The sequence below is a fragment of the Danio rerio genome, chromosome 2, assembly GCF_052040795.2.
Source record: "Danio rerio strain M-AB ecotype USA chromosome 2, GRCz13ab, whole genome shotgun sequence".
In the NCBI taxonomy this organism is placed as follows: Eukaryota; Metazoa; Chordata; class Actinopteri; order Cypriniformes; family Danionidae; genus Danio; species Danio rerio.
In genome coordinates this window covers 5,877,501-5,904,924 of record NC_141022.1, presented here as the reverse complement: position 1 = coordinate 5,904,924, position 27,424 = coordinate 5,877,501, and the positions used below count along the sequence as shown (strand labels likewise).

Here is a 27,424-nt window from a genome sequence, read left to right as displayed (position 1 = left end):
TTATATTCACAGACTGTTGCCACAAACATGTGTTTAAGCCTTTTATAATAGTGATTTTTGCATAATAGGTGCCCTTTAAAAGACAGAAGGAAGCTGTTCCAACGCTAGCCCGACTGAGAGCTTCAACTTACCTTTACAAAAGTTCTACTGCCACCTCTTGACGCGTTCAAGGACTCATAAACTCATACAATACAACTCCCATAATGCCACGGCATAGGCTTTGAAGTGCACAACCACGTGGTCGGACTGTCACAAGTGACGTCCAGTCGGTAGAAGGACAGCATGGCGAGCAAAGATCCCGGAGTAAGTTACTTCATATCTTAAAATATACATAACGCATTAAACAAGTGAATTAACGTTTTGTTTGCATTTGATAGCTGCATTTTAAGTAGCCGGTGTGCAGTAGTTTGCACTTAGCTGCGTATGTTTGTTCTTGTATGGCGTACAGCTATGCTAGCAGTGTGCTAGCTTCATGCAGGGTTCAGTTATGTCACTATGATGCAATATTGTTTAACTTTAAATGCGTGACCTTCACACATTAAAACTAACAATTATGATATTGCTCATTCTAACATCTTGTAATAATATTTATGTGGTTAATCAATAACAATACCTTGAACTTGAGCCCCCTCATCTGTCCTATACAAGGTCAGTTAGATATATTTGGATCGCTTGACACATCATTATGCCACATTTATTTATTCACTGGACTGCACAGATATCACCAATAACATTTTAAAGAGCTTTAATAGAAGCTTTCCTTTTATTTATGATACTACGAAAGTCTACTAATCAAATTTAATTCAGCCTGGTTGTTTAAGTATTTGATGTAAACCAGGGGTGCTCAAACTTTTTTGTACGAATGGCCAAATTATCTTGAGTCGAACATAAATATACCGAACTACTTCATTTCATAATGTTTCAAAATAAATAGAAAACATTACTTTGAATCACATTAACCAATGCAGTATCAATTTTTAATGATAATTTATTGCAATAAAAACAAACATATTCTAGTTCAGTGCTGAATACACAAGCAGAATCTGCCTTTGCCTTATCTGTGGCCTGACAGTACATATTAAACAAAATTAAAACATTTAATTTCAGTAAACCTTTCTTCTTCTTTTTTTTTGTAGCTTATCAATAAAACAAACAAATAAAAGATAACATTACATTTAAAATGACGATTCCAACCTCTCCATCATTCTCCTCTTTTCAAGTGGGATGGCGAGATAAATCATAGGTTACCATGTCCCAACTTTGGCCCCTCGCCCCTAGTTTGGGCATCTCTGATGTCAACAGTTTCCAGTATTATATATTTGTCTCTTTCACTCGGTTAAGTGCCTTTAAACATAATGTTCACGCATTGTATGTAGTAGGAGTATCAGGCATGTAGAACATGTGATAGCAAGTTTTCTTTATAAATGTATGGAATTATTATTGTTATTATTATTTTCTATATATCTGAAAGTATGATTGTGCTATTTAAATAGGCCTCATGGTGCTATATTGTGTGTATTATTATAAAAAATACTTCAAACTGTATAATATGAAAGACTGAGGAAGGGATCATTAGTAGGGGTTTAATATATTCATTGTCCATGATAGTATAATAAGCATAGGTTAAACAATATGTGTGCTGACATTACAGAGTATTTCACTCACTTTAAATGCTTAATGAGTACACCCCCTTTTAAAAATGAATATTAGTATCGAGTTTTCAGTGAATATAGCCAATAATAGCAAACTAGCAGAAATGTATTGGCTATATTTTTGGTTTTATTTAAATAGTTTAATTGATTCAAATATAAGTATGGCCACTTAACATCTTTACTCTCTACTCCCGGGGCCGTTTATCGAAGTAGTTATTTAGCTGCACCATCAACATGTAATTTCTACGAGGTGTGTCATTAGCCCAACACTCAACCCCCAACCTGGAGGACCAGGACATACACGCATACACAATGGACAATTTAGCTTATCCAATTCACCTAAAGCGCATGTCTTCGGACTTGTGAGGTAAAATGGAGCACCCAAAGGAAACCCACGCGGACAAGGGGGGAACATGCAAACTCCACACAGAAATGCCAACTCACCCAGCTGGGGCTTGAACCATTGACCTTTTTGCTGATACGACAGTGCTACTCACTGCGCCACTAAATTCAAACAAGTTATTGCAAAAATAAGTAGAATAAATAATTACAGACCACAAAATTTAACTTATGTTTGCAGGGCTCAACAATAAGGACTGCCCGGTGGCCCAGGGCCAGCGTGAGAGACACTTGGGACAGTAGACAGGATCATTACTGGCCCGACTGGGATAGTGCTGCCTTGTCACTTACATTTAATTTGTCTGACTATTTGTCAATTGCGTGCATTTTAAGTTTGTTTTAAGTCTTTAAACACTACCTTCTCAGTGATGTCGTAAACACTATATTGCTTTCCGGTTCCTCTTATCTGATTGAGCATGCTATTTTTTTCCGTAACCTGGTAACAATCAGTACAGCAAAGAAACAGCAACATGGCGGCAACATCAAATTATAAGGCTAAAAGAAAATGTCTGTTTCTAACTTCTTGAAAGTAGACATTTACGTGGGAACAACACGACAAAATAAAAATGAAGTGATGCTTTGCACAGTTTTCCGTCAGTTTGACAAGTCAGCCACCTTTTGTTAAATAATTTCAAACCGCAATAAAATACCCCCACATTTTCCATCCTGCTCTTTTTGCTTGCATAACACTTTTATTTACATTTTTTTAAAGTATTGAAATTCTACAGACTTTATTTTTGACACTTTATTTAAAATATGTGGCTAAAAATAGCTATTAACTTCCCTTTTTTTTGGTGGGGCCAGTGAAAATTTTGGCAGGGCAAGTAAAAATCTGAACCACTGGCCCGATCAGACCAGTAGAAAAAATCCTTAGCATTGAACCCTGGTTTGTTTCGTTTGATTTGTCCTTTTTATTAGATTTTTTATTATTTGGCCTTGCTCATTTTTGGACTGTTCTCTTAAATTTTTATTATTTATCTTAGAATATTTCTAGTTTCAGCTTTGGTACTGACTAATCTAATGAATATGCACAAATATATAGAAAAAAATATTTAAAAGAGAGGTCTGTGAGGGGTGTGCTCATTTCTGCTGAGCACTGTATATATAAAAACGTTTTGGTTGTGTGGATCACTGCTAAAATAATCATGATAACAATTTTCCCATAATCAAGCAGCCCTAATTTCACCATGCAATCATGCAGAGAGCAGCCAGAAATGACATGCCGCCATGTAAATATGATAAATAACATGAGGCTATTTTGTTTGAACAAACCACAGACCCAGGGCCTGTACTATGAAGCTAGTTTGTCTAGTTTGCACAAATTCTGGATTTTAGGTGCCATGAAGGAAGCTCAACCATAGTTTAGGGATGCACCGATACCATTTTTTTTGTAACTGATCCCGATACCAAAAACTCTTGAGTATCGACCAATACAGTAGGGCTGTGTAATTAATTGAAAATCTGATTTCGATTTTGGCTTTTAACGATTATGAAAAACCATTAATCGAGATAAACGATTATTCCATCACATACCGCCCCCTTTCCAGTTGTACTCATGTGGCTCTGCAAAGCTCAGTTCCACGTGAAAATGACTAAAAGCATGTGCTGTAATGTAACTTTTGCAGCACGGGATGCGCATCATTCATATTTTTAAAAGCGCGAAAGAGCATGGGCTGTTATGTGTGTGCTCACCGCGCTTAGCCTTGGACAGGTAGTGTGTGTGTGTGTGTTTGCTTGCGCGCGCCGCGCTTAGCCTCAGACAGCAGAACACACATCTAACGCCATCTTAATGTGAGCGCTTTAATGGTTAAATACATGCACATTTGTTTCAGAGCGCAGTGTTTAGTGATTATTCATATTAACCCTCATTTATGTAATAAACTAACAAGTTGAGAATCAAAAGACACGTGAAAGAGAAACCATATCAGAGCCGCACTATTCTTAGTGACAGCGTCCGATACACCTGCTGTTGCCGACTGTTTTTATTATTAATTAATAATAAAATCAAAAATACAGTGAAGATGCTTAAAGCACAGTTTAAACATAACATATTTAATTACTCATTTCTAATAACTGATTTATTTTATTTTTGCTATGATGACAGCACATTATATTTACTAGATTTTTTATTTAAGTGCTAATATTCAGCTTAAAGTCACATTCAAAGGCTTAATTAGGGTAAATAGGCAGTTCATTGTATAACAGTAGTTTCTTCTGCAGACAATCAAAAATAAATATTGCTTGAGGGGACTAATAATATCGAGCTATTAAAATAGATTTTAAAATATTTAAACCTGCTTTTATTGTAGCTGAAATAAAACAAATAAGCCTTTCTCCAGAAGAAAAAATATTATTGGAAATGCTGTAAAAAATCCTCTGTTAAACATAATTTGGGAAATATTTATATATAAAAATAAATTCACAGATGGGAGAATAATTTTGACTTCAACTGATAATCGTTTTGAGTAATCGTGAGTACAATTATGACCAAAATAATCGTGATTATGATTTTTCCCATAATCGAGCAGCCCAACAATACAGATCCGATCCGTTACTATGCCGTTTTTTTTTTTTTTTAAACATAATACAATTTCTATAGTTCCGACAATCATAAACTCGATAATATATCTTCTTTAGTAAAAATAACGTATGCCTACTGTAAATGACAGACGACACAATCTCACTAAAAACGTGTCGCTTGCTGTAAACTAGGCTACATTTTTTGAGCATTTGTTATGACATTGATAGGATCTGTTGTGGTCCAGCTTGTTTACGTTTTAATATCAAGATATTTTCTTTAAAATATGTAATAGGCTACCATTATTGTTCCTCATCGCTGGTAAAATAACCTGCCTTTTTACTTGTACTTATTTACACTGTTTTACTTATAAAACAATACCTCGCATGAAGTCACCTTGAATGAGATAGAGAAAATGGAAGCACGTCAGCAATGAGAAAAAAATCAGATGCTCAAGACAATCTTTAAAATAATAACTTGTATTAAATATTTTGCAAATATATGACATGCGTGTTATAAAATCCCAATAACGTAATGCTAGGGGGAAATACTGTATTTCTAGAGTGCAATTATATTTGTGTTTGTGTCAGAATTTTTTGCAGCAGCTCAGGCAGATTGCCAGCAGAATGGGCTCTGGTCCTCGAGGCGCTGGTTTGGGTGTGAAGCTGCTCATTGGAGCTGGAGCCCTCGCCTATGGGGTCAAAGAAGCCACATATACAGGTAAATCACCATGCTGAATGATAAAGGAGGATTACGCAGAAATGAGGGGCTGTTTTAAAGGGATAGTTCGCCCAAAAATAAACATTTTCTCACCATTTACTCACAATTCAGTGGCAATCAAATAATACATTTTACCCCAAAATTAATAAGAATATCTACGCTTTGTTTTGATTTTAAAAACTAATTATGTTCCGTGTAGTGGAGGGTGGTCAGAGAGCCGTTATCTTCAGCAGAATCGGAGGGATGCAGATGGACACTGTACTTGCAGAAGGATTGCACTTCAGGTACATCACTAGCAACCACTTGCACTGTACAAGCCATTATCTTTCATTATAATAGTGGTACAGTAACATTTGATGGCAACGTTTATTTTAGCATGTTCTTAATTTGATACCACCATTTTTCTGTTTGTAAATATATAGGAGATGATATTTGACAGTTTCTTGTTTTCTTGTAAATACAAACAAATACAAACAAGTGATAAAATAAGTCCATGTAGTGTCCACAATTAAATTTTCCCATCAGCTCATAAATCCTATTAAGTATTTTTAACTGTTTAAAAGCATATTAGTAATCAAAAATGCGAGTTATTATATGACTTTTGATATATTTGGGATTTGTATTGTTGACCATTTTAAATAAAACAAAAAAGCATTTCAGGCATGCTTTCTACTGTAACATTTTTTTTTTTATTGTTTACAAGAAAGAAAAACAATATGAGAAATATCAGAACAACATGAGCAAGTGATGTCAATTTTGCAATAAACTCCTCTTTAAGAAGTCTTTCTTACATTTAGGATGCCGTGGTTCCAGTATCCTATTATCTATGATATCCGAGCCAGGCCCAGGAAGATTTCCTCTCTCACTGGAAGCAAAGGTAACAATTCATGCTGACATTTTATTAGGGTCGGGTACCGAAACCCGATGCCATTATGGCACGTTTGTAACCGGTTTGCACCGAACCAGCCTATTTACATTTAGTCATTTAGCAGACGCTTTTATCCAAAGCGACTTACAAATGAGGACAAGGAAGCAACTTACACAACTAAGAGCAACAATGAATAAGTGCTGTAGGCAAGTTTCAGGTCTGTAAAGTCTAAGAAGGAAAGTATTAGTAGTATTTATTTTTATTTTTTTTTTGGGTACAGTTAGTGTGATATTCAGAGAGGCAATTGCAGATTAGGAAGTGAAGTATGAATTTCGGGGCCTAATTCCAGTGCCACTAGTGCTGCGACAAGAACGTAAGAAGCATCAAGGGGTGCATCAAAGGCACACTCTAGTATGCGTTGTGTCACACCATCTCTAAATATTTAATACTAAACCGTTTTGAGGTATACGGACACCGTCAGCGATGTCAGGCGTTTGTTCTTGTTGCTTATACAAGGCAAAGTACGATGCATGCGGTGAGCGACTCCCTTCATCAACATGCATGATCGCATATATCTAATTTGCTTGAACTAAGCATTCTGAAGTATGGCTATATTTTGCAAGCAAGGATTCTGACACACCAACATGCAGCAGATGCTTTACAAGAGTATATTCTAATATATAAAATATGAATTGATGTTTACTCTAAACTTATTATAAATATATATCTTTATTGTTATTAATTATAATAACTTTATTATATTGTTATCAATTGTATTATATTGATATTGTTATCAATTATAATGATTAAAATATAAATATTTTGTCAAATAATTTTGTTTTGGCACCGGTATTGTTTTAAAAGTATCGATTTAGCACCAGTATCGAAATAACCCCAAACGATACCCAACCCTGCATTTTATTTGCATGTTAAACATTTACACGATAAAGTCCCAAAAGCCTGTGTCACTTGATTTATCCATTACCTTCATCAATAACACTTTCACTAACTTTTTTTTATGTCTGCCAGAGCTTTACCTTTTAAAAGTTTCACCAGTATTCTGATAATTTTCCCAAAAGAAATAACTAATTTCCCCCAGAATATTGTTATCTACACATTCTACACTCATCTTTTCATTGATAAATTTTTCGGCTTAGTCCCTTTATTCATCAGGGGTCACCACAGTGGAATGAATTTCCAACTTATCCAGCATACGTTTTACACAGCGGAAACCCTTAAAGCTGCAACCCAGTACTGGGATACACCCATACATGCTCGGATGCACAAACATACACTACGGCCAATTTAGTTTATTCAGTTCACCTATAGCGCATATCCTGTGTGGGGGAAAACGGAGCACCCGACGTAAACCCACGCCAACACAAGGAGAACATGAAATGAAATGAAATACATGAAATACCAACTGGCCTAGCTGGGACTCAAACCAGTGACCTTGCTGTGAGATGACAGTGCTAACCACTGAGCCATCGCGTTGCCCTTATCTGCACATATCCTTCAATATATTTCAAAAGAAATGACTTTAAACAAAAGATTTTATTCTGTTAATTATTTTGTCAACACTTGAAAGTCGATACACTTTTGTCTTCTGCCCATCGCAGATCTTCAGATGGTAAACATTGGTCTACGTGTGTTGTCTCGCCCGGTTGCCTCCCAATTGCCAATCATGTACCAGCAGCTGGGGAAGGACTACGATGAGCGTGTGCTTCCTTCCATCGTCAACGAAGTGCTCAAGAGCGTCGTGGCCAAGTTTAACGCCTCCCAGCTGATCACACAGAGAGCTCAGGTACAGTCTGGAGCAGTGACATGCGGTGAGGTTTGTGGTGACTCTTTCTGAGTCAGAACTGGAAATAAATGCACCCAATATATTTGCCAACTACTGATAGTGTTTTTTATTATTATATATTAATAATTATTATATATTACTTATTATTAATAATAATCATATTAGCATTTTTCTATACATATAGCAGGTATATATTGGGCCAAGGAAGAATGTAAAATGTATAGCGATTCAATATGCCTAGTCGCCACAGACAGCCTATAAAAAGCGACACGGCACCACAGCGGGTTATTTATTATTTCAATAATTTATTAATCTACCACTGTATTCGATCGATTCATCGGATAACCTTTTACCATTTTCTTTAAAGATCTTTTGACTGAAATGCAATGGAGCAGGTAAAAGTCTATAAAAGCCAATCACATATATGAATATGTTATACGTGTAGCATTGCGATGTAGCTGTATATCGGTACTGTTGGGAGGCATGCATTGTACGATATAGTCACATCGCACTGCTACGAGTGTGATATTGCGTTTATACAACAGTTCGATGGCATAATTGTGTATACAAAAGATAATCAAACACGGAGAGAGCTAGTGTTTGAATGATTATCTTGCTTAATGTTTAAATTGATGACAATACATGTGATTTTGCCGACAGATTACAATGCTGAACCCCATGAAATGTCATCAGTCTACAGAGATTTCCTAGTATTTCTTTGCTGCCATTGGGAGATCACAATAATTAACCCCAAAAAACCAAAGCAACGCAATCACTACTAGATTAATGTTGTGTTTGTGATATGGAAAAACATCAAACACATGCGGGCATTTTTTTTTTCTTTCTGTTTAGTGAACTAATCTGCTGTAGCGAAAACAGGAGACCGGTTACATATCCGGTTTTAAGACTTTAAGATGAGTCCCATCTCACACTTAACACACTACAATTATTACGGTATAAATACAGCACTACAACATCCAAAAAAGAGAGATTGACTTGGAAAGCCACTTACCAGTTTTATAATGATTTGATCAGCTGTAGTTTAAAATTATGCTGGGTTATTCCCCTCTCCTTTAAGTGCTTATGTGGTGTCTGTTGATGGACATCGTCAACTGTCTTTGGTCTGATCAATGACAGGCTAATGGCCGCTGACGCGCTGTTTCTCAAAAATTATAAATATTTTAAAATAGGCACTATCCTTAGAAATAAACTGCATAGTTTAAATCTAAACAACTACATTCTTACCTAAAAAGCCTTAAAAGTACATAATGTTGTCCAACAGCTGCAATATTGTCAAACTGTAGAGTGTCCTTTGCTTGTTGCTGTATGTGGGCGGAGTAATACACAAGGGTGAAGAGGCTAGACGAGTTCTTTTACTGGCAGAATATTGCACGGCTATCAGCCAATCAGATTCAAGAACCAGACAGAACAATTGTGTGCGTTTATTTATATATATATATATATATATATATATATATATATATATATATATATATATATATAGTACATACACATTTACATATATATGTTGCAAAATAAACTTGTATTGCTATTGAAAATTTGCTAATGTAAAATTACATTAGTGTACTAAAGCTAATCAAATTAACATTATACAAACAAGAAGTGATGAATATTTTCTATGATTATATGTATTTTTCTTAAGGCATTGATTACTACAAATTGTGTTTGTGATACGGAAAAACATTAAACACATGCGGGCATTTTTTCTTTCTTTCTGTTTAGTGAACTAATCTGCAGTAGCAAAAACAGGAGGCCGGTTACATATCCGGTTTTAAGACTTTAAGATGAGTCCCATCTCACACTTAGCACACTACAATTATTACGGTATAAATACAGCACTACAACATCCAAAAGAGAGAGATTGACTTGGAAAGCCACTTACCAGTTTTATAATGATTTGATCAGCTATAGTTTAAAATTACGCTGGGTTATTCCCCTCTCCTTTAAGTGCTTATGTGGTGTCTGTTGATGGACATCGTCAACTGTCTTTGGTCTGATCAATGACAGGCTAATTCTCTCTCTCAGAAATTAGCAATATTTGAAAATAAGCACTATCCTTATAAATAAAGGGCATTGTTGCAATTTAAATAACTGCATTTTCACCTACAAAGCCTCAAAAGTACATTATGTTGTCCTGCAGCTGCAATATTTGTCAAACTATAGAGTGTCTTTTGATGGTTGCTGTATGTGGGCGGAGTAATGCACAAGGGTGAAGAGGTTTTACGAGTGCTTTTACTGTCAGAATGTTGCATGGCATCAGATTCAAGAACCAGACAGAACAATTGTGTGTGTGTTTATTTATATATATATATATATATATATATATATATATATATATATATATATATATATATATATATATATATATATATATTACATTGTTGCAAAATAAACTTGTATTGCTATTGAATTTCCATTTGCTATTTTCTATGATTATATGTATTTTTCTTAAAGCATTGATTACTACAAATTTAATCAATAATTTTTTTGTAATCGATTAAATCATATTGTTTGATTAAAACTTTCAGCCCTAGCCAATTTTTGTGCATTACAGTGCAGTTTGTAGGATTGACACCTAGTGGTTGAACTAGCCATTGCAGTCCGAATTCAAAATATTGGAAAGTGTTTTTTTTTTCTTGTTTGCCAGATTAATGACCCCAACAGGAGCAAGCATGCCTGGCGATGCCTGCTAATGTTTACATGTGTAAACTTATATTTTTTGCTAAATAACCTCCTCATGTGGAATTTTATGACTCTGAATCTGTGTCTCATTTCGGAGGCATTTTTGTCCGCTCCCGCTTATAGTAAGACCGCCTAAATGACTTAAAATTAAATGCACTGTATTTTTTACCAAGACAACCAGGGTGATGAAATATAATTGGGTAATCTGGCAGTGGGCCGGTTATAGAGACCAAAGCAAAGACAGATGTTTTGACACAGAATGCTTATTTTTAAAGGAGAATATCTGACATTAGCATCATTTTTCAGACAAACAAGTATGTCCACTTAGCATGTTTCTGAAAATTTTATAGTATTTTTATGTTTTAGAAGAGTCGAAAACTCACATACAGCATTTTTAATTTGCATTCTATTTTAGCCAGTCTGAACTTTCACACTCACCTTCGCCCCGTGTCCTTTGACCTAAACGCCATCAGATTCAGTAGCTTCTTAGGCCTAAGCCTGGTTTGAGACAGCAATGATTAACTCTTAGCAGACGGTAAGGAGCTCAGACATTTAGTCACAGAGTTGTTATTTATTCTAATGCTTCAAAATGACAGCTGAGACTAACTGAATAAAATAAACAATGTCGAAGTTTCTTCTTTTTTGGTCTCAAGTCTATAAATTAATTTTAAATTAAAACATTGTATAACTATTTCATCATATTCTTGATGGTGCTGTGAAGCTCTTTGAAATATTGTCAAATGATGGTTGATTTTTACACAAACTTGTGCCGTTTTAACTTTTAGACTTCATTGTGTCTGAATGACGACTCCTGGTATGAATAATGTGCTCAGTTACCGGGAAAATCAGCTTAGTGAAATGAGTTTGTTGTTTTATTTTGGTGGCCAGGTGTCACTGCTCATAAGGCGAGATCTGATCGAGAGGGCTAAAGACTTTAACATCATCCTGGATGACGTGGCTATCACTGAGCTCAGCTTCAGCAAAGAATACACAGCTGCTGTGGAGGCCAAACAAGTCGGTAGGTACTACTGCGGAAATATGTCTTGTGTAATCAGAAACACAGTGTATATAACATGGTTCATACAGTCATGGAAAACCTGGAAAAGTCATGAAATTTTAACAGGGCATGTTTTAGGCCTGGAAAAGTTTTGGAAAAACAGAAAAACCCACAAAGTTTTGGAAAAGTCATGGAAATTAGTTGAACAAATATCTGTATAGTTGAATTAGGGCTCATGGGGTATTGAAAAAAATCTGACATCTGACAAAATCTGACGTTATTTTGTATTTCTGTGATATATATTGTAAGTAAGTAAGTAAAGTTTATCTTTAAAGCACATTTAACTTTAGTTTGGCACTGACCAAAGTGCTAAACAAAACAATAGCTCATATTCTACAACAGTAAAATAACAATAAAAGTAAAAATAGGAATAATAGTATTACTGCAACAAAGCACAATAAAGATTAAAAGCTTGGGAAGGCATTAGAATAAAAATGTGTCTTAAGTCTAGACTTAAAAATAGAGAAAGAAGAAGCACTCGTAATGTCCGGTGGCAGCTGGTTCCACAAACGTGCAGCAGCGACTGCAAAGCTCTATCTCCTTTCAGTTTAAGTTGTGACCGAGGACTTTTTTTTGCGATTGCTATGTGAATACAATTTCACCAGATGATTTAACCGGTTTATTTGGATAGATTGGGGGGATTTTGTTTGGGAGTGAATCTTGAATAATAGATAACAAATAAATTACAAGCAGCATAGATAAATAAAATATAGTACAGACAAAAGTGAATTCTAGTTTTCAGGTATTCACTACTCGGGTACAGATAATGAATAATCAACACTGCATCGTCTTCATTGTATATTATTACATCTTTATTAAAGTTACAAAAACTTTCTTGTAATTGGATGTTTTAATATGTGAAATATTGAAATGTTCACACAGTCACAAGCCATAAAGGGACAGTTTACTCAGATTAAAATGTACTCACTATTTACTCACACTTCACTTGTTTCAGTAATATAGGTGGTATTAAATTATATTTTTTGTGTTCAATAAAAAAAAAAGAAAGAAAACTTGTGACGTCATTGCTTTTCTTAATATTTACCATGTATATGTAGACATAAAAAAAATGTTCTTGAAATTTCTGTCCAGAGAGGTCATGTTTTGATCCTCGATTGGTCTCACACAGTCAAGTGTTGCAATTTCGCAGGTCAGGGTTCACCAAGTTTGAAGTTTGTGCCGCAGCCACCTGTGAAACGACGCATGACCTTACGTTTCCGGTCTGACGCATTCGCGTGCGTATGAATAGATGTCCATGGGAGGAAAAGCCCAGTGTGACCGCAGCTTTAGTTGGTGTAGTTGTTTTTATCAGGGTTGGAGCTGAACTCTGCAGGAATGTAGATCTGCAGGAACAGGATTGGGTTCCCCTGTTACAGGGAGCTTAAAAAAATGATAGAACAATTGGAGTTATCGTAAGTTTATTTTTTTAGATTACCTTCAGATTTGGCCTCAGTACTGATTAATCTAATGTATATTAACAAATATAATATTGTAAATCTTCCTATTAAAAATCCGAATTTAATTGATATATTTGTGAGGGGTGTATACGCTGAGCACTGTGTATGTATATAATAAATAATGTTGAAAGTTTCTTCTTGTTTGGTCAAGTTTTTAAATTAAGACAAAGTGACCATTTTGTATAAGTTTACCATTTTATTATTGCTTAAATGCTACTATTTTATATAAAAATTAGTAGCATAATATATATATATTTATGGATGCATATGTATGTATGTGTATATGGATGCATATGTATGTATGTGTATATGGATGCATATGTATGTATGTGTATATGGATGCATATGTATGTATGTGTATGTATGTGTATATGGATGCATATGTATGTATGTGTATATGGATGCATATGTATGTATGTGTATATGGATGCATATGTATGTATGTGCATATGTATAGTAAATGCCCTTCTGTTTATTATATTCTTTTTATTTATTTTTATTTTCTGGAATAAGTCTTATTTCTATCACTTTTGCTGAAATAATGTAAGCAATGTTTTAATAAACTTAAAATATTTAAATAACGAGTTAAACATTACGTACTATCATCATGGCAAAGACACATTAGTTATTAAAACATGGAATAAAATGGTAAAAAATATATCTTTTTTTTTAAAGAGCACATGGGAAATATTTAAATTAAATAAAATTTCACAGGTGTGTGTGGACTGGTTGTGGTGGTTTGCAAGGACAGAAATTTGATTAATGACATGGGTATGCCTCGATTAAGTAGGTTTACTGTGTCCTCCATAAATCAAAACAGCGCATGCTTAATGAGGACATTTGAATTGATACAGATTTCCTGAGAGTTTAGGGTAAAGGGTGGAGTAGGTCTCTATAATAAGTGTTTGTTTTACTGTATAAACGACAATATGCCTATGGAGAGTCCTTGTAATCCACCAATACTAACGTGTTTATTTATCACTGGTATTTCCCAGTGTGTGTCCACTAGAGGGCACTCTTGTCATTCTCTAATTTGTTTTAATTAGTCAATATTTTCCATTTACCTAAACCACACTACTTGCACAGCACTGTTTCTTTAAGAACTAAACATAATTATTTTCATCTTTTAGAAAATGAACAGATGTTTGGTGGGACTGATGATGGAGAGTAATGCCAACTGCTGTCCCATTGTGAGAGCTTTTTCTCCTAAATAACGTGTCTCTTGTTGATCTGTAGCCCAGCAGGAGGCGCAGAGGGCTCAGTTCTTCGTAGAGAAGGCCAAGCAGGACCAGAGACAGAAGATTATCCAGGCTGAAGGTGAAGCTGAGGCTGCTAAAATGGTATGTTGACGCCGCTGATTTCATACCCATTCAACAAACAAACACGTTGACCATCACTGAAACCATCTCTCGCTTTCATTCACACTGTAAGGCGTTTCCGTGGTTACATCCCAGACGCACTGTTTGCGTCCACAAACACTTGGTTTCATATAATTATTATTCGCTGTTATTATGCTCTGGATCTGTGAGTGGTAAATGACTGCAATTATCGAATATAATTAACGAGTGCTGCTTCTGTGCTAATTAAGCCACCGTCAGTCGGTTGAGTTTTGAGCACTCATTCTCAACAAGCTATCAGCAACCAAAACACACTTTGGTTTGTGATTTGTAGTTTGATGTTGATGTAAATGAGCTACAATTGAAGTCAAAATGATTCGCTCTTCGAGTTTTTTTATTCTTTTTCAAATATTTTCCAGTATATGTTTGACAGAGCAAGGAATTTCTCACAGTATTTCATATAATGTGTTTTCTTCTGGAGAAAGTCTTATTTGTCAGGTGACCAAAATTCAAGTCTAGCCAGCGTCTAAGTACAATGTTGTTTTGATGTCCAATAACGATGTCAAATGACGTTGATTTTAGGTTGTTACAAAGTGGCCAAAACCCAACATTGAGCCAACATCTTAAACCAACGTCATATTGACGTCAAATACTGACACTTATTCGTCAGGTATCGCAACCAAAATCCAACATCTGATAGACGTCATAGTGGTAATGTCCACACAACATCAAGCTGTAACATCATTAGACCTTGATTTTCGGTTGATTTTAGGTTGAGCTTTGGACAATGGTTCTGACGTCAACACTATTTTTATTTCCAAACAAAATGCAACTTCTCCATGACGTTAGGGTACAATGTCAGTCTGACATCATGGTGACATCTTATGCCTGCTGGGTGTTTAAGGCAATATTCGTCATCATACAGTAAACATCCGTCATCTTCTCATCAGTGACATGCATCTAAACAGTCTCTGGGTCAATGTGTGTAAAGATTTTGAACATCTTCTTGGACACTTTTTAATGCTTCCAAACAGTTTGCTGCATTTATAAATCGCCCATGTCTTGAGGTAGTTATTATTATGATGCAATTTACCTATGTGCGATTTGATTGGACGGGAATCTCAGGACTGATTTTTCTAATCCCTATAGACAAGAAAAAAATGAAGTAGTGGCTGCAGGTTGAAGGAAAGTAGTGGAGTAAAAGTACCAATACTGCACTAAAAATGTACTCAAGGGAAAGTAAAAGTACACATTTATAAAACTACTCGGTAAATTACAATTCCTGAGAAAAACCACTCAATTACAGTAGTTTGAGTATTTATAATGGTCCTACTGTGTGGCTATACACTGGTATTTTGCAGTTGCATTCTAAAAATAACCAATTTTCAGAATTATTCTACATGTTTTAAGGCTGTAAAACCTCTCACTACACACTCTATAAACTTTTCTCAGACAGACATAACATTTTCACAGTTTTCTCTTGTTTAAACACTCTTAAAGTTCAAACTTTCCTTGGAAATTAAGTCCAGTATTATAGAAGAACACCAAAGATCAAAATGTGTTGTCAGGCGCAAACGTTCATCGCTGTCAGCAAAAGGTTGCTAAAGCTTTTTAGCTTTTTTGTGTGAAATGATGGCATCCAGCATAATATTTTTTTCCTGCAGTCACTGATCCACAAAGCCAAAGCAGACTCCATCCTTAAGGAGGTTGCACACTGGATCCGCACGTGCACATTCACATATTATTTAAAAGGATTATTCAGATGCGCTGTGTGGTGCGGCAGAAATAAAAACAGTGTCCTTAGTTGTAGCTGAGCACCGCAGACAGCCGCCAACTTGTGGCACCGGTGTGTGTATCCTGATATAATCCTATGTTTACAATTCTAAAATACATGGCGCTGCGTGGTGCAGCGCGTCTGGTGTGCGGCCCCCTTTACGATGATCTTACAATTTTTTTTTTTTTGCATCCTTGTCGGAACTCACTCTGCTAGCGATCAAAGATTTATGTTAATTTGGCTATCTGAACGCATTCTTTACTGTACAGGAGACACGGAGGAGATTGATTGACTGTGGTCTACAGCCAGTCAGGATGCAAAAAACAATGCGCTGTAAAAAAAAAAAAAAAAACATGTTAAATTGTTCTAAAAAAATCCGCGAAAGGTGAACCACGTTACAGCGAGAGACCACTGTATTTGAAAAATATCTAGTCAAACATTATGTACTGTCATCATGACAAAGATAAAAGAAATCGGTTATTAGAAATAAGTTATTAAAACTGTGTAGAAATGTGTTTTAAAAAAATCTTCTTTCTGTTAAATAGAAATTGGGGAAAAATATTCAGGAGGGCTAATAATTCTGGATTCAACTATATGTTTCAGCGTTTACACTAACCGTGTCTTCAGAAATGACTTTGCAGTTGGACTCTTTCCTGCTGATATGATGCAATTCTGTTTCTAAAATGGGCCACAGGTCAATGGCTGTCTGCTGACGGCAAACAAAGGGGCCAGCCAAGGGTACAGAGTGACTTGTTTTTATTGTGTGTGTTTGTGCACTCTAGTTGGGTCAAGCTGTTACGAAGAACCCGGGTTACCTGAAACTCAGACGCATCAGAGCAGCACAAAATATTGCCAAAACGGTAAGTTACAATTCAGGCAAAACTCACTGGTTGGATTTTACAATATTATTATTATTATTATTATTATTATTATTAACAGATGTTCATATACTGGATCTTTTTTACATTTACAATAAACTTGGAGTGCAGTCAATGAGAGAGTGAAATTTGTATTTTTTTTACAATAATAAAAGAAAAAGGAAAAAAATTGTGTGAGACTAATAATGGGAACTAGAAAAGAGAACAATGTCAAATTTACACTCCTGCCCCCTTGCACTGCATTACAAACAACTCGCATACAAAGATGATCTAAAACATATGTAAATACATATAAATGTACATGCATTTTTTTTCTAAATATTAAAAACTTTAAGATGCTGATGACCATTAAGGCAAGGCAATGCAACTGTTTTTTTTTAAATTCACCCATTTAAACCGGTTTGAAACCAAAACTTGTCTTGGACATGGGTCGAGTTTAAAATTTGTGGCATCGATTATTTGGTAGTGAAGCTGCACAGTATTGAAAAAATCTGCAATATTTCGATTTACTGCAATTTTTTTGTTTTTATTATTTTTTTTTATACCTATATTAGTACTGGGAAAATATTAATCACAATTAATTAATTTATCGCATCCAAAGTAAAAAGTTTTGAAATAGCATGCATGTACGGAAGTCCTAAGAGGCCCACAAAAAAAAAAAAAAATTCTCTCATTTTGTCGTGATCACGACTTGATTATCTTGTGATCTTAACTCTTGTATGCAACTTAAAAAAACAATATACCATCTGTCGCATCCATAGAGGATAGATGTCACATCCATATTGAAGCTTTTTCCTAATAAATGTAAAACAAAATCTATGTTCGTCTACAGGGAGACAACTCTTATCCTTTTAATTAGTGTTAGTTCATTTGTGTTTTGCAGTTTAATTCATTTTTACAAAGTGTGATATAAACTTGCATACTTATTTGGTCAGATCCATAACGCATGTTTGTTTAATGTTATTTTAAATTCATAAATACGAAATGTGTCAATTTGTGAATCTGTTTTGTGTATCCAAAACATTAAACACATTCACAAATTGAGACATTTCCTATTTATAAATTTATATAAAAACAAATAATTCAATGTACTGTTAAACATGTACGTTCACTGTGAATTTGTTTCAAGTTTACTGCAAAAGTCACATCCATAGCTCTGGAATTGCTGATATGTGCTTGAAAGGTGAATGATAACAAGTTCCACTAACACACTCTTTACTCCTATTGGTTTTCACTCAAAAATGATGCTCATTTCTGAGTTACACTTTGCTTTGTGCCTCTTCACACTCCCACATGCTCTCTGCAACAGTCACTTTCACTCATGTCGCCCGAGGTTTCCTGCTGAAAATGAGTAGGATCATGGAGCTTTGTTACTGTGCATCTCTGTCTTAACTGTTTCTTCAGTATATAGGATGCTGTTATGCTATTTATGTTAAAGCAAAGCCCTTTACTCAGAATCTGCGTGTATCTTATCACCAGGTGGCAGCTTCTCAGAACAAGGTGTACCTAAGTGCAGACAGCCTGGTTCTGAACCTCCAGGACAGCTCCTTTAACAAGTAAGATCCTAGCCAGTGTTTGTTACATCTCGCATTCCCGGCTGCACTTACAAACAGGAAGGTTTCCTCATTAAGTGTGTCGTTTTCTGATCTGAGAGCAGTGAAAAGAGTCTAAGACTAGTTTCACATATTTTGAGATATCTCTGATTTAGGTTGTAATATGAAGCACACCGCAGCAATACTATCACCTCTGGCATTGTTGTGTATGTTTGTTTGCACCAGGGTTGGGCAAGCTACTTGGAAAATGTAGTGAGTTTACCTATTAGTTACACTAATTAAAATGTAGCCTACCTACACTAAAAGCTACTCCCAGGCAAATGTAGCAAGCTAAGCTAAAAGCTACTTTGCAAAAGTAGCTGCGCTACTGAAAAGCTATTTGACTTGGAATGTAGCCACGCTACTGAGAAATGTAGTTAAGTTAGTAGCATTACTAATAGTAGCGACGCTACTGCCCAACACTGGTTTGAACTTGCCTTTAGAGCTGGGTGATTTTTAATAGAGGCGAATTTCATGCTCTTTTTGTCAGTAAAGCTGGTTCTATCCTACAGCATGTGCAATTAGATGGAGCAAAATTTACTACACACTAAAACTTAGCAAGAAAATCTGTTTAAAATCCAATTCGGTTTAATTGGTCAATGACGAAAACCGATGTTATCGCAGAACTATTATCACAATGTCATTATAGACCGATTAAATTAATTCAATTGTAAAACATTTTTGTGTAGCTTAGTTTACTAAAAACTGATAAGCTATAATAAATTGCATAAATTCTAAATCGATTTAATCTGTCAATAATGACAAAAACAGCTGTCAAATATCGCAGGAAGGTTATCTTGATGTCATTATTGATCGATTTAACCCAATTGAAATTTAAATAGCTTTTTTTGCGTAGCTTAGTTTACTTAAAACTGATAAGCTATGCAAAAAAATGTTTAAATTTGAATTCGGTTTAAACGGTCAATAATAACAAAAACAGCTGTCATTATCATGGAACAATTATCTCGATGTCACCGTTGACCGATTAAATGTTTTTAAAATTTAAACCGTTTTTTTGCGTAGCTTAGTATATTAAAAGCTGATAAGCTATGCAAAAAAATCTCTATTTAAATTGTTTCATTGGTCAATAGTGACGAGAACAGCGGTCATTGTATTGTAAAAGTTATCTTGATGTCAAATTTGACCGATTAAACCGAATAAAAATTAACCGTTTTTTACGTAGCATGGTTAATTTAAAACTGATAATCTATGCAAAATAATTGTTTACATTCTAATTCGGTTTAATTGGTCAATAATGATGAAAACAGCAGTCATTATTTCAGAAGGACTATCTGGATGTCATTATTGATCAATTAAACCGAATTCAAATTTAAACCGCTTTTGCTTAGCTTAGTTTACTAAAAAGTGATAAGCTATGCAAAAAAAAAAAAAAAAATCTTGTTCGGTTTAATCAATCAATAATGACAAAAACAGCTGTCGTTATCGCAGAACAAGTATCTCAATGTCATTAAATGATTTAACCAAATTCAAATTTAAACCCTTTTTTGTGAAGCTTAGTTTATAAGCTGTGTAAAAAAAATAGTTTAAATTTGGTAAAAAGTGCCGAAAACAGCTGTCATTATTGAGGAACGATTATTTTGGTGTCATTATTGACCGATTAAACTGAAATCAAATTTAAATGTGTTTTTGCATAGCTTAGTTTACAAAAAGACGAAAACAGCTGTCTTTATCGCAGAACAAGTATCTAAATGTCATTATTTATTGATTAAACCGAATTTCAATTTTAACTGTTTTTGCATAGCTTAGTTAATCAGTTTTTACTTAACTATGCAAAAAAATTCAGTTTAAATTCAATTTCAATCTAATCTGTTGATAATGATGGAAACAGCTGTCATTATCTCAGAGCGATCACCTTCAAGTCATTATTGACCGCATGAAAAAAACACGTCAAGAGTTTGCTTCGACACTTAAATGCACTTACACATTTCAAACATAGATGGTGACAAAGAGGCAAAACTTACATACTGCAGCTTTAAGTCCTGAACTATTTTTTTTTTTGTTTATTTGGATGTCCATATGTTAGCATGTCCATTCTCTCTGCGCTAATACCTGCATTTGTCTTCCCTGGCAGCCTGTCACTGGGGAAATGAGAAGAGCATCATCCATGAAGAACATATGCATTCCATATGTAAGCAGTGTTTGCTGAGCCACTATGTTTATGCCCTCTTCTTCAACAGACTGTGAGCAGAGTCTCTACTCAGTGCAGTTTTCTGCTGGGGGCTCAGATCAGACACGGGCCGGGCAGCCTTACAGATTCACATCATATACATGTACATGCACTTGTTTGTCATTCAGCAGCTCTTTCAAACTCAATTTCGGTAAATCCAGCTTCAGAACAAGTGGGTTAACTAATAGTGCTTGCAATATATATATATATATATATATATATATATATATATATATATATATATATATATATATATATATACCCAGTCATTCATTTATACACTATCTAAACATGTTATTGACCAGGCCATACAGTTAAACAGCTGCTGATTAGTTGTTTACAGAACATTATCACATTTTTTTGCCCATGGTTTATTATTATTATAACCATTAAAATTTATCTACATTTTCAGATTTTGGGTTCAACTTTGTAATGTGTTTGTAGACAAATACTTGCAGTAATGTTGATTAAATAATGTGTTTTCGTGACAATTTGTGGGGGATTTTCATTTTATTCAGCATTGACAATCACATTTAGCATTTTAGCCTTACTCTGGGCTAATTCATAAATTATTTGTTTATTATTATTAATGGAAAGTTAATTTCGTATTTAAACAAAAAATATGTTATAATTTAAATTGTAAGCATAATTATTTGAGATTATGAGTAGTTTATTGATATATTCACTTGTTTCAAACCTGAATTTGTTCTAATTAACACAAAATAAGATATTTTGAAAACCTGTAAACATTGACTTTCATAGTATTTGTTTTCCGTATTATGGAAGTCCATGGTTACAGGTTTTCATTCTTCTATATACACTACCTGACAAAAGCTTTGCCGTCTATCCCAGTTGTAACAAACAATCGCTTAATAATAACTTGTTTATTTGAAAAGTGTCAGAAGGTCGATTTTTCTGATGAATCATCTGTTGAGCTGCATCCCAATCATCACCCAAGACCCAAGATTCTCACAGAATTCAGTCAAGTTTGGTAAAGGAAAAATCATGGTTTGGGCTTACATTCACTAAAGGAGTGTGCGAGAAATCTGCAGAGTGGATGGCAACATCAACAGCCTGAGGTATCAAGACATTTGTGCTGCCCATTACATTACAAACCACAGGAGAGGGCAAATTCTTCAGCAGGATAGCTCTCCTAATACTTCAGCCTCCACATCAAAGTTCCTGAGTTCAGAGAGGTCAAGGTGCTCCAGGATTGGCCAGCCCAGTCACCAGACATGAACATTATTGAGCATGTCTGGGGTAAGATGGAGGACGCATTAAAGATGAATCCAAAGAATCTTGATGAGCTCTGGGAGTCCTGCAAGAAGGCTTTCTTTGCCATTCCAGATGACTTTATTAATAAGTGATTTGCAGAGATGTATGGATGCAGTCCTCCAAGCTCAGAGTCATACACAATATTCATTCTGTTTCCAATGCAGCATGACTTTATATTCTATACTGGACATTATTTCTGTTAAGTGACAAGACTTTTATCTAAGCAAAGTCAGACCTTACTGTCCTAATGAAATAATTAAAAATCAAGGCATGATCATATTTTATTTTGGTAAAATAAACGTAATCTAGAGGCCTTTGCCTTTCATATAAGCCTCTTCTGATACCAAATGATCAACTAGAAATCAAGATCTTATTTGTTGTTCCTTAAACTTAGGCGGCAAGTCTGTTGTCAGGTAGTGTATTTACTTTAGTGTTCAACAGAATGAAGAAACTCTTAAGGGTTTGGAACCACTTGAGTGCAAGTAAAAATTAACTGCACCTTCTTTTCTGTGTGAACCATCACTGATATCAAATTCTTGTATTTTTATTTCATAACTAAATTTCCAAAATGCGTATTTTCAGAATACTTCCGTTGTCCTCTGTTTAATACATTTGTAATGTTGTCCTCAAACTGGCCACTTCTCAGGTTGCTCCACTAGGTAATGTTTAAAGCTATAAATAGCGTCATGAGCAGCTCAGCGGAAAGACTTTGATTTTCAGTAAAGAGGATGTTCAGTCAGTGGGTGGCGCCAAATACAAAGCCACTAGTTCCTATTAGGCAATATCCTTCACAAACCAAGGGCGATAAACAGAGTCCTAATGCAGAGAAATGGACTTTTGTGCTCGCATAAACGTGTCTACAACACTAAAACACTCAAATACATTACAATCTGATCCTCAGGAAACAGGGTCTTTAGTGACACTCACTGGATTAGAGTAAGAGCTCTTCGTGAGGGGTTTGAAGGGGCTTAATGCATTATCCCATTGGTAATATTCATGTGGTGCTGGTGGAGGAGGAGAGTACTGAATGGGTGGAGCCAATGAAGTTTTGCACTCACCTCCATTTTTACCCAAGCCTATAGAATCCACTGGTATTGAATGCGGAAAAACCAGTGATTAATGGGTGGTTTCTTTTTATTTGTCTTGTAGCCCGCCTATGACACCTTTTGTTACTGCAGTTTTAGTGTTTATTTACCGTACCATTGTCTCGACCTCCTTTTCTGCGAGCGATCCTGAACTGTTTCCGGTTTGTTCTGCTGCAGCACGAGGCTCTAATATGCAAATGTGAGCCGAGCAGGGATCTGTCACCCCCACCTTCCCTTCCCACAATCCTCTGCTGCCCCTCCTTTCCTCTTCCGATGCATAAACAACAGCAGATTAGCACTCAGCTGGTCCCCCTCTCCATGGAAACGCTGACCTCATGCTGGCAGTACAGATCTGGGCCATTCACTGTGGCAGTTGGCCAGGACACTAGACTTGATCTTAGTTACCTATAGCACAGTGCACCTATGAGCAGCTTTCGGTGCTATTTCTGAAAGTGATGTTCTTAGATCATGCCTTTTTTTCATGCATGGCTTTTTTTTCCCTCCTCCATCCTGCACTGCAGTCATTTGCTACTGCAGCTTATGAGCAGTGTTAGCACAACGTTTGCAACTGTGCACTCATGCTAGAGATATGTGTGTGTGACCTACATCCCACTTCAAAGTCGTGATGCTCTGCAGTTTGTCTGCGGCGTCCTTGCCGAGCTGCAGAAATGCACACTTGAAGTATTTGCTTAGTCATTTGTGAGCTGGATTTTAAGATTTTGTGTGTTTTTAGCATACATTTTTAAGATAAGTGGTTGCTAATGATTTATATGGGCTGAATTTAAACAAATTAAGTTGAAAAAATTGCTCATTTAAATTAGCTTAAATTCAGCCGATTTACATTTTCATTTCTGTATTTCAATATACAGAGTCATTGTTGGTACGGTACAGGTCGGGATGCTTTTATTTCTGTTTTCACTTTTAAAAGACACCAAAAGCAACTGTACTGTACTGTTTTTTTTAACCTTTTCCAAAGGGTAGCACAACTAAAAGAGTACCAAAAGGTGGAGCGAGATGTGCAGCTGAATGCTATTGGTTTACAGAGAAACGTCACTAGCGCGTGCATAAGCTAGGAGAATGAAAACTAAGGAACGCCATTTTTAAAAACACAGCCGAGACATTACACCGTGATAATATATACATGTAATAACGAGGTCAACCTGAGCTCAAACAAACCTTGTCGTCATCTTGATGAACAACCACACACGACGAACAGAACCGGTTGTGTCCTGTTGTTGTTTATGAGGCCATCTAAAAGCTGCGCATCTGTATTTGAAATGGCGAACTTTCGCTCATAATAATAATGTGCGCGTGATTATTGAAGTGCTTCTGACATTCGATCCTTTCAGAAACGAGCAAATGATTCTTTCAGCAACCTAAAAGATGAACAAACTGCCATGTTTAACTATTATCATCACCTTTTGGACTATTATGAACTCTTAATGACGAAATTACTTTCTAACAAGATGTTGACGGGTGGTGGTGAAGGCTTGATACTGACTGTATCATATTGTTGGGTATCGTACGATTTGGGTTTGTATCGAACCCAAATAAGACCTAAATGTATGTTTTGGGTATTTTTTTTATTTGTAAGTGGTAACATTTAAGAGACTAAGTCTCTGTGTGTCCAAAAATTTTTTATTTATTTATTTATTGTATATAATCGCTGACGTAGGCTATTTCGCATTATCATTGATCTGCAACTATATTCAAATCCTTAGTAATTAATGTTTATTTATGCATAAATATTTTGGTAACACTTTACAATAAGGTTCATTAGTTAATGCATTTACTAACATGAACTAATCATGAACAACACTTGTACAGCATTTAATAATCATAATTGAACATTTACTAATGCATTAATAACATCCAAGTCCATGCTTGTTTACATTAGTTAATGCACCGTGAGTTAACATGAACTAACAATGAACTACTGTATTTTCATTAACTAACGTTTACTAACATGAACAAATACAGTAGTAAATGTATTGTTCATTGTTTGTTCATGTTAGTAAATGCATTACTAAACATTAACTAATGAACCTTATTATAAAGTGTGACCAATATTTTTGTATATTTATGCATATATAGCATTTTAGCAAGAAGTGCTTCTCATACAATATGTGAACTTCAAGCAAGAATGACGTCGACTGCTACTTTGTCGTACACCACGTCTACCAATAGGGTACCACTGGGCAGTGGAGACACAAGCCTGATAAAAGCTGATTTATACTTCTGCATCAAGCGCACACGTATGCTCCACTGTCAGCCAGTCGCATAGTTCTCGCAGTGTCTGACACTGACACGCACCTCTCAAAAAATGTAACTACACGTCGCAACAATGCGTATCGCTCTGTGATTGGTCGGCTTGGGTAACTGTGATGAATGTGGCCGTTGTTGAGCCATGAGCCCGATAGAGCGAGTGTTTACAAATGATGATTCCTGTGAAGGAGCTCTAGTTGGAAACTTGTTTTCTGTTTACCTTATGATTAAAGTTGTTGCACATCCGCCGGCTCCAACCTCTTAATGATTCACTTGTATATTAAGGTAGCATTAAAAAAAAATAAAAAAAAAACACCAGCACAGAAACTTGAGACAGGGTAACAGGAAAACCACACTGCCAGCTAGCGTTTTGGAAGTGTTATTGCAGAGCAACAAAAACAGCATGCAGAAGTATAAATGCACGACTCCGCGCAGGGCATGCACCATGGGTCAAAGCCATCTCTTAAGGCAGAAGTATAAACCAGCCTTACTGATACAGATTTGATCTACTTCATATTAAAGTTATAAACGTGTTAACCTTATATGAGCTGTAATTACATTTGAGCGTAAAGCTACAATGTAAAAATAAATGTTGAGTTCCACACAATCAATTTGTGTCAACATAAAGGAATTGAGTTAACTTATTAGTTTTAGCAAATTTAAGTGGATTGAACATGAAACAATAAAGTTGTCCCCCCAAAAACCTCAATAATTTTGTTTTCAGCTTATTTTAAATAAATAGTTTGAACAAACATCAATGTACACTAAAAAGGGTGGGTTCTACACAATGCCTTCATGTTGTCTCAACACAAATCGATTAAGCTAACCTAATCATTTTTACAAATGTAAGTAGATTGAACATCAAACAATTAGGTTGTCCTCAGAAAAACCTTAAGAATTGTGTTTTTTACACATTTTAAGTAGATAGTTTGAACAAACAGCTAACCTTATTTTATTGAGTGCATGCAGGGAAGTGAAACATGTATTGGAGTTCACCTACTAAGGGTACTTTCTCTAGAGGGTTTTAGTTTTAACACAGCATTTTAAAAGGAAAAGGCAGTTCTCGTCATTTCCTCTGTGTTTCTGAAAATCTCTTCACACTTCAAGACTGAAAATGCAGTCAGAAGCTTAAAAGTAGCTTTAGAAGTGCAGTACAAAAAAAATTGTAGTGGTTTACTGTTATTATGTAATGGCAGAAATCATAATGGCATACGTTATACATAACTAGTAGACTTAAATTCATGGTTCAGTTTGCTGCAAATCCTTTAAATATGTGTTCAGATCAAGATGAAAGTATAATATTAGTGCCGAATTGTACTGTTGACGTCAGAATTATTAGCCTCCCTGTTTATTTTTTTCTCCAATTTCTGTTTAACAGGGAGCAGATTTTTTTTCAACACATTTCTAATCATAATAGTTTTAATAACTCATTTCTAATAACTGATTTATTTTGTCTTTGCCATGATGACAGTAAATAATTTTTGACTAGATATTTTTCAAGACACTTCTATACAGCTTAAAGTGACATTTAAGGCTTAACTAGGTTAGTTAGGTTAACTAGGCAGGTTAGGGTAATTAGGCAAGTTATTGTATAACGATGGTTTGTTCTGTAGACTGTATCAATATTAAATATAGCTATTAATAGCTGTTACTATCGCTTAAATATAGCTTATAGCTTAATAAAATAAAGCTTAAAGCTTAAAAATTGGTGTTTAAAAATTAATAACGGCTTTTACTTTAGCCGAAATAAAACAAGTAAGACTTTCTCCAGAAGAATAAATATTATCAGACATACTGTGAAAATTTCCTTTCTCTGTTAAACAATTTGGAAAATATTTAAAGAAGAAAAGAA

General features: G+C 35.2%; 1 protein-coding gene across 7 annotated transcripts in view; it reads left to right on the top strand.

Annotated features, from left to right (window-relative positions):
- The first annotated feature begins 229 nt into the window (after positions 1 to 229).
- The window catches only part of phb2a (prohibitin 2a), a 33,960-nt gene continuing 6,765 nt past the window's right edge, over positions 230 to 27,424 (top strand). For 4 of the 7 annotated variants that reach the window (XR_015477548.1, XR_015477547.1, XM_087238825.1 and 1 more), the window contains exons 1-10: positions 252 to 303; positions 5,160 to 5,289; positions 5,489 to 5,573; positions 6,087 to 6,166; positions 7,777 to 7,961; positions 11,553 to 11,682; positions 14,415 to 14,518; positions 17,072 to 17,149; positions 18,647 to 18,723; positions 20,852 to 20,908. Coding sequence is in view for 3 of the 7 variants with exons in the window: in XM_087238825.1 (XP_087094951.1) it covers positions 283 to 303; positions 5,160 to 5,289; positions 5,489 to 5,573; positions 6,087 to 6,166; positions 7,777 to 7,961; positions 11,553 to 11,682; positions 14,415 to 14,518; positions 17,072 to 17,149; positions 18,647 to 18,723; positions 20,852 to 20,870 (909 nt within the window). In the remaining 4 variants the exon portion in view is untranslated. Of the gene's footprint in view, positions 304 to 5,159; positions 5,290 to 5,488; positions 5,574 to 6,086; positions 6,167 to 7,776; positions 7,962 to 11,552; positions 11,683 to 14,414; positions 14,519 to 17,071; positions 17,150 to 18,646; positions 18,724 to 20,851; positions 21,162 to 21,209; positions 21,439 to 27,424 lie in introns of those variants that run through there. The other 3 variants (XR_015477546.1, XR_015477545.1, NM_199681.2) reach the window with 3 other exon arrangements.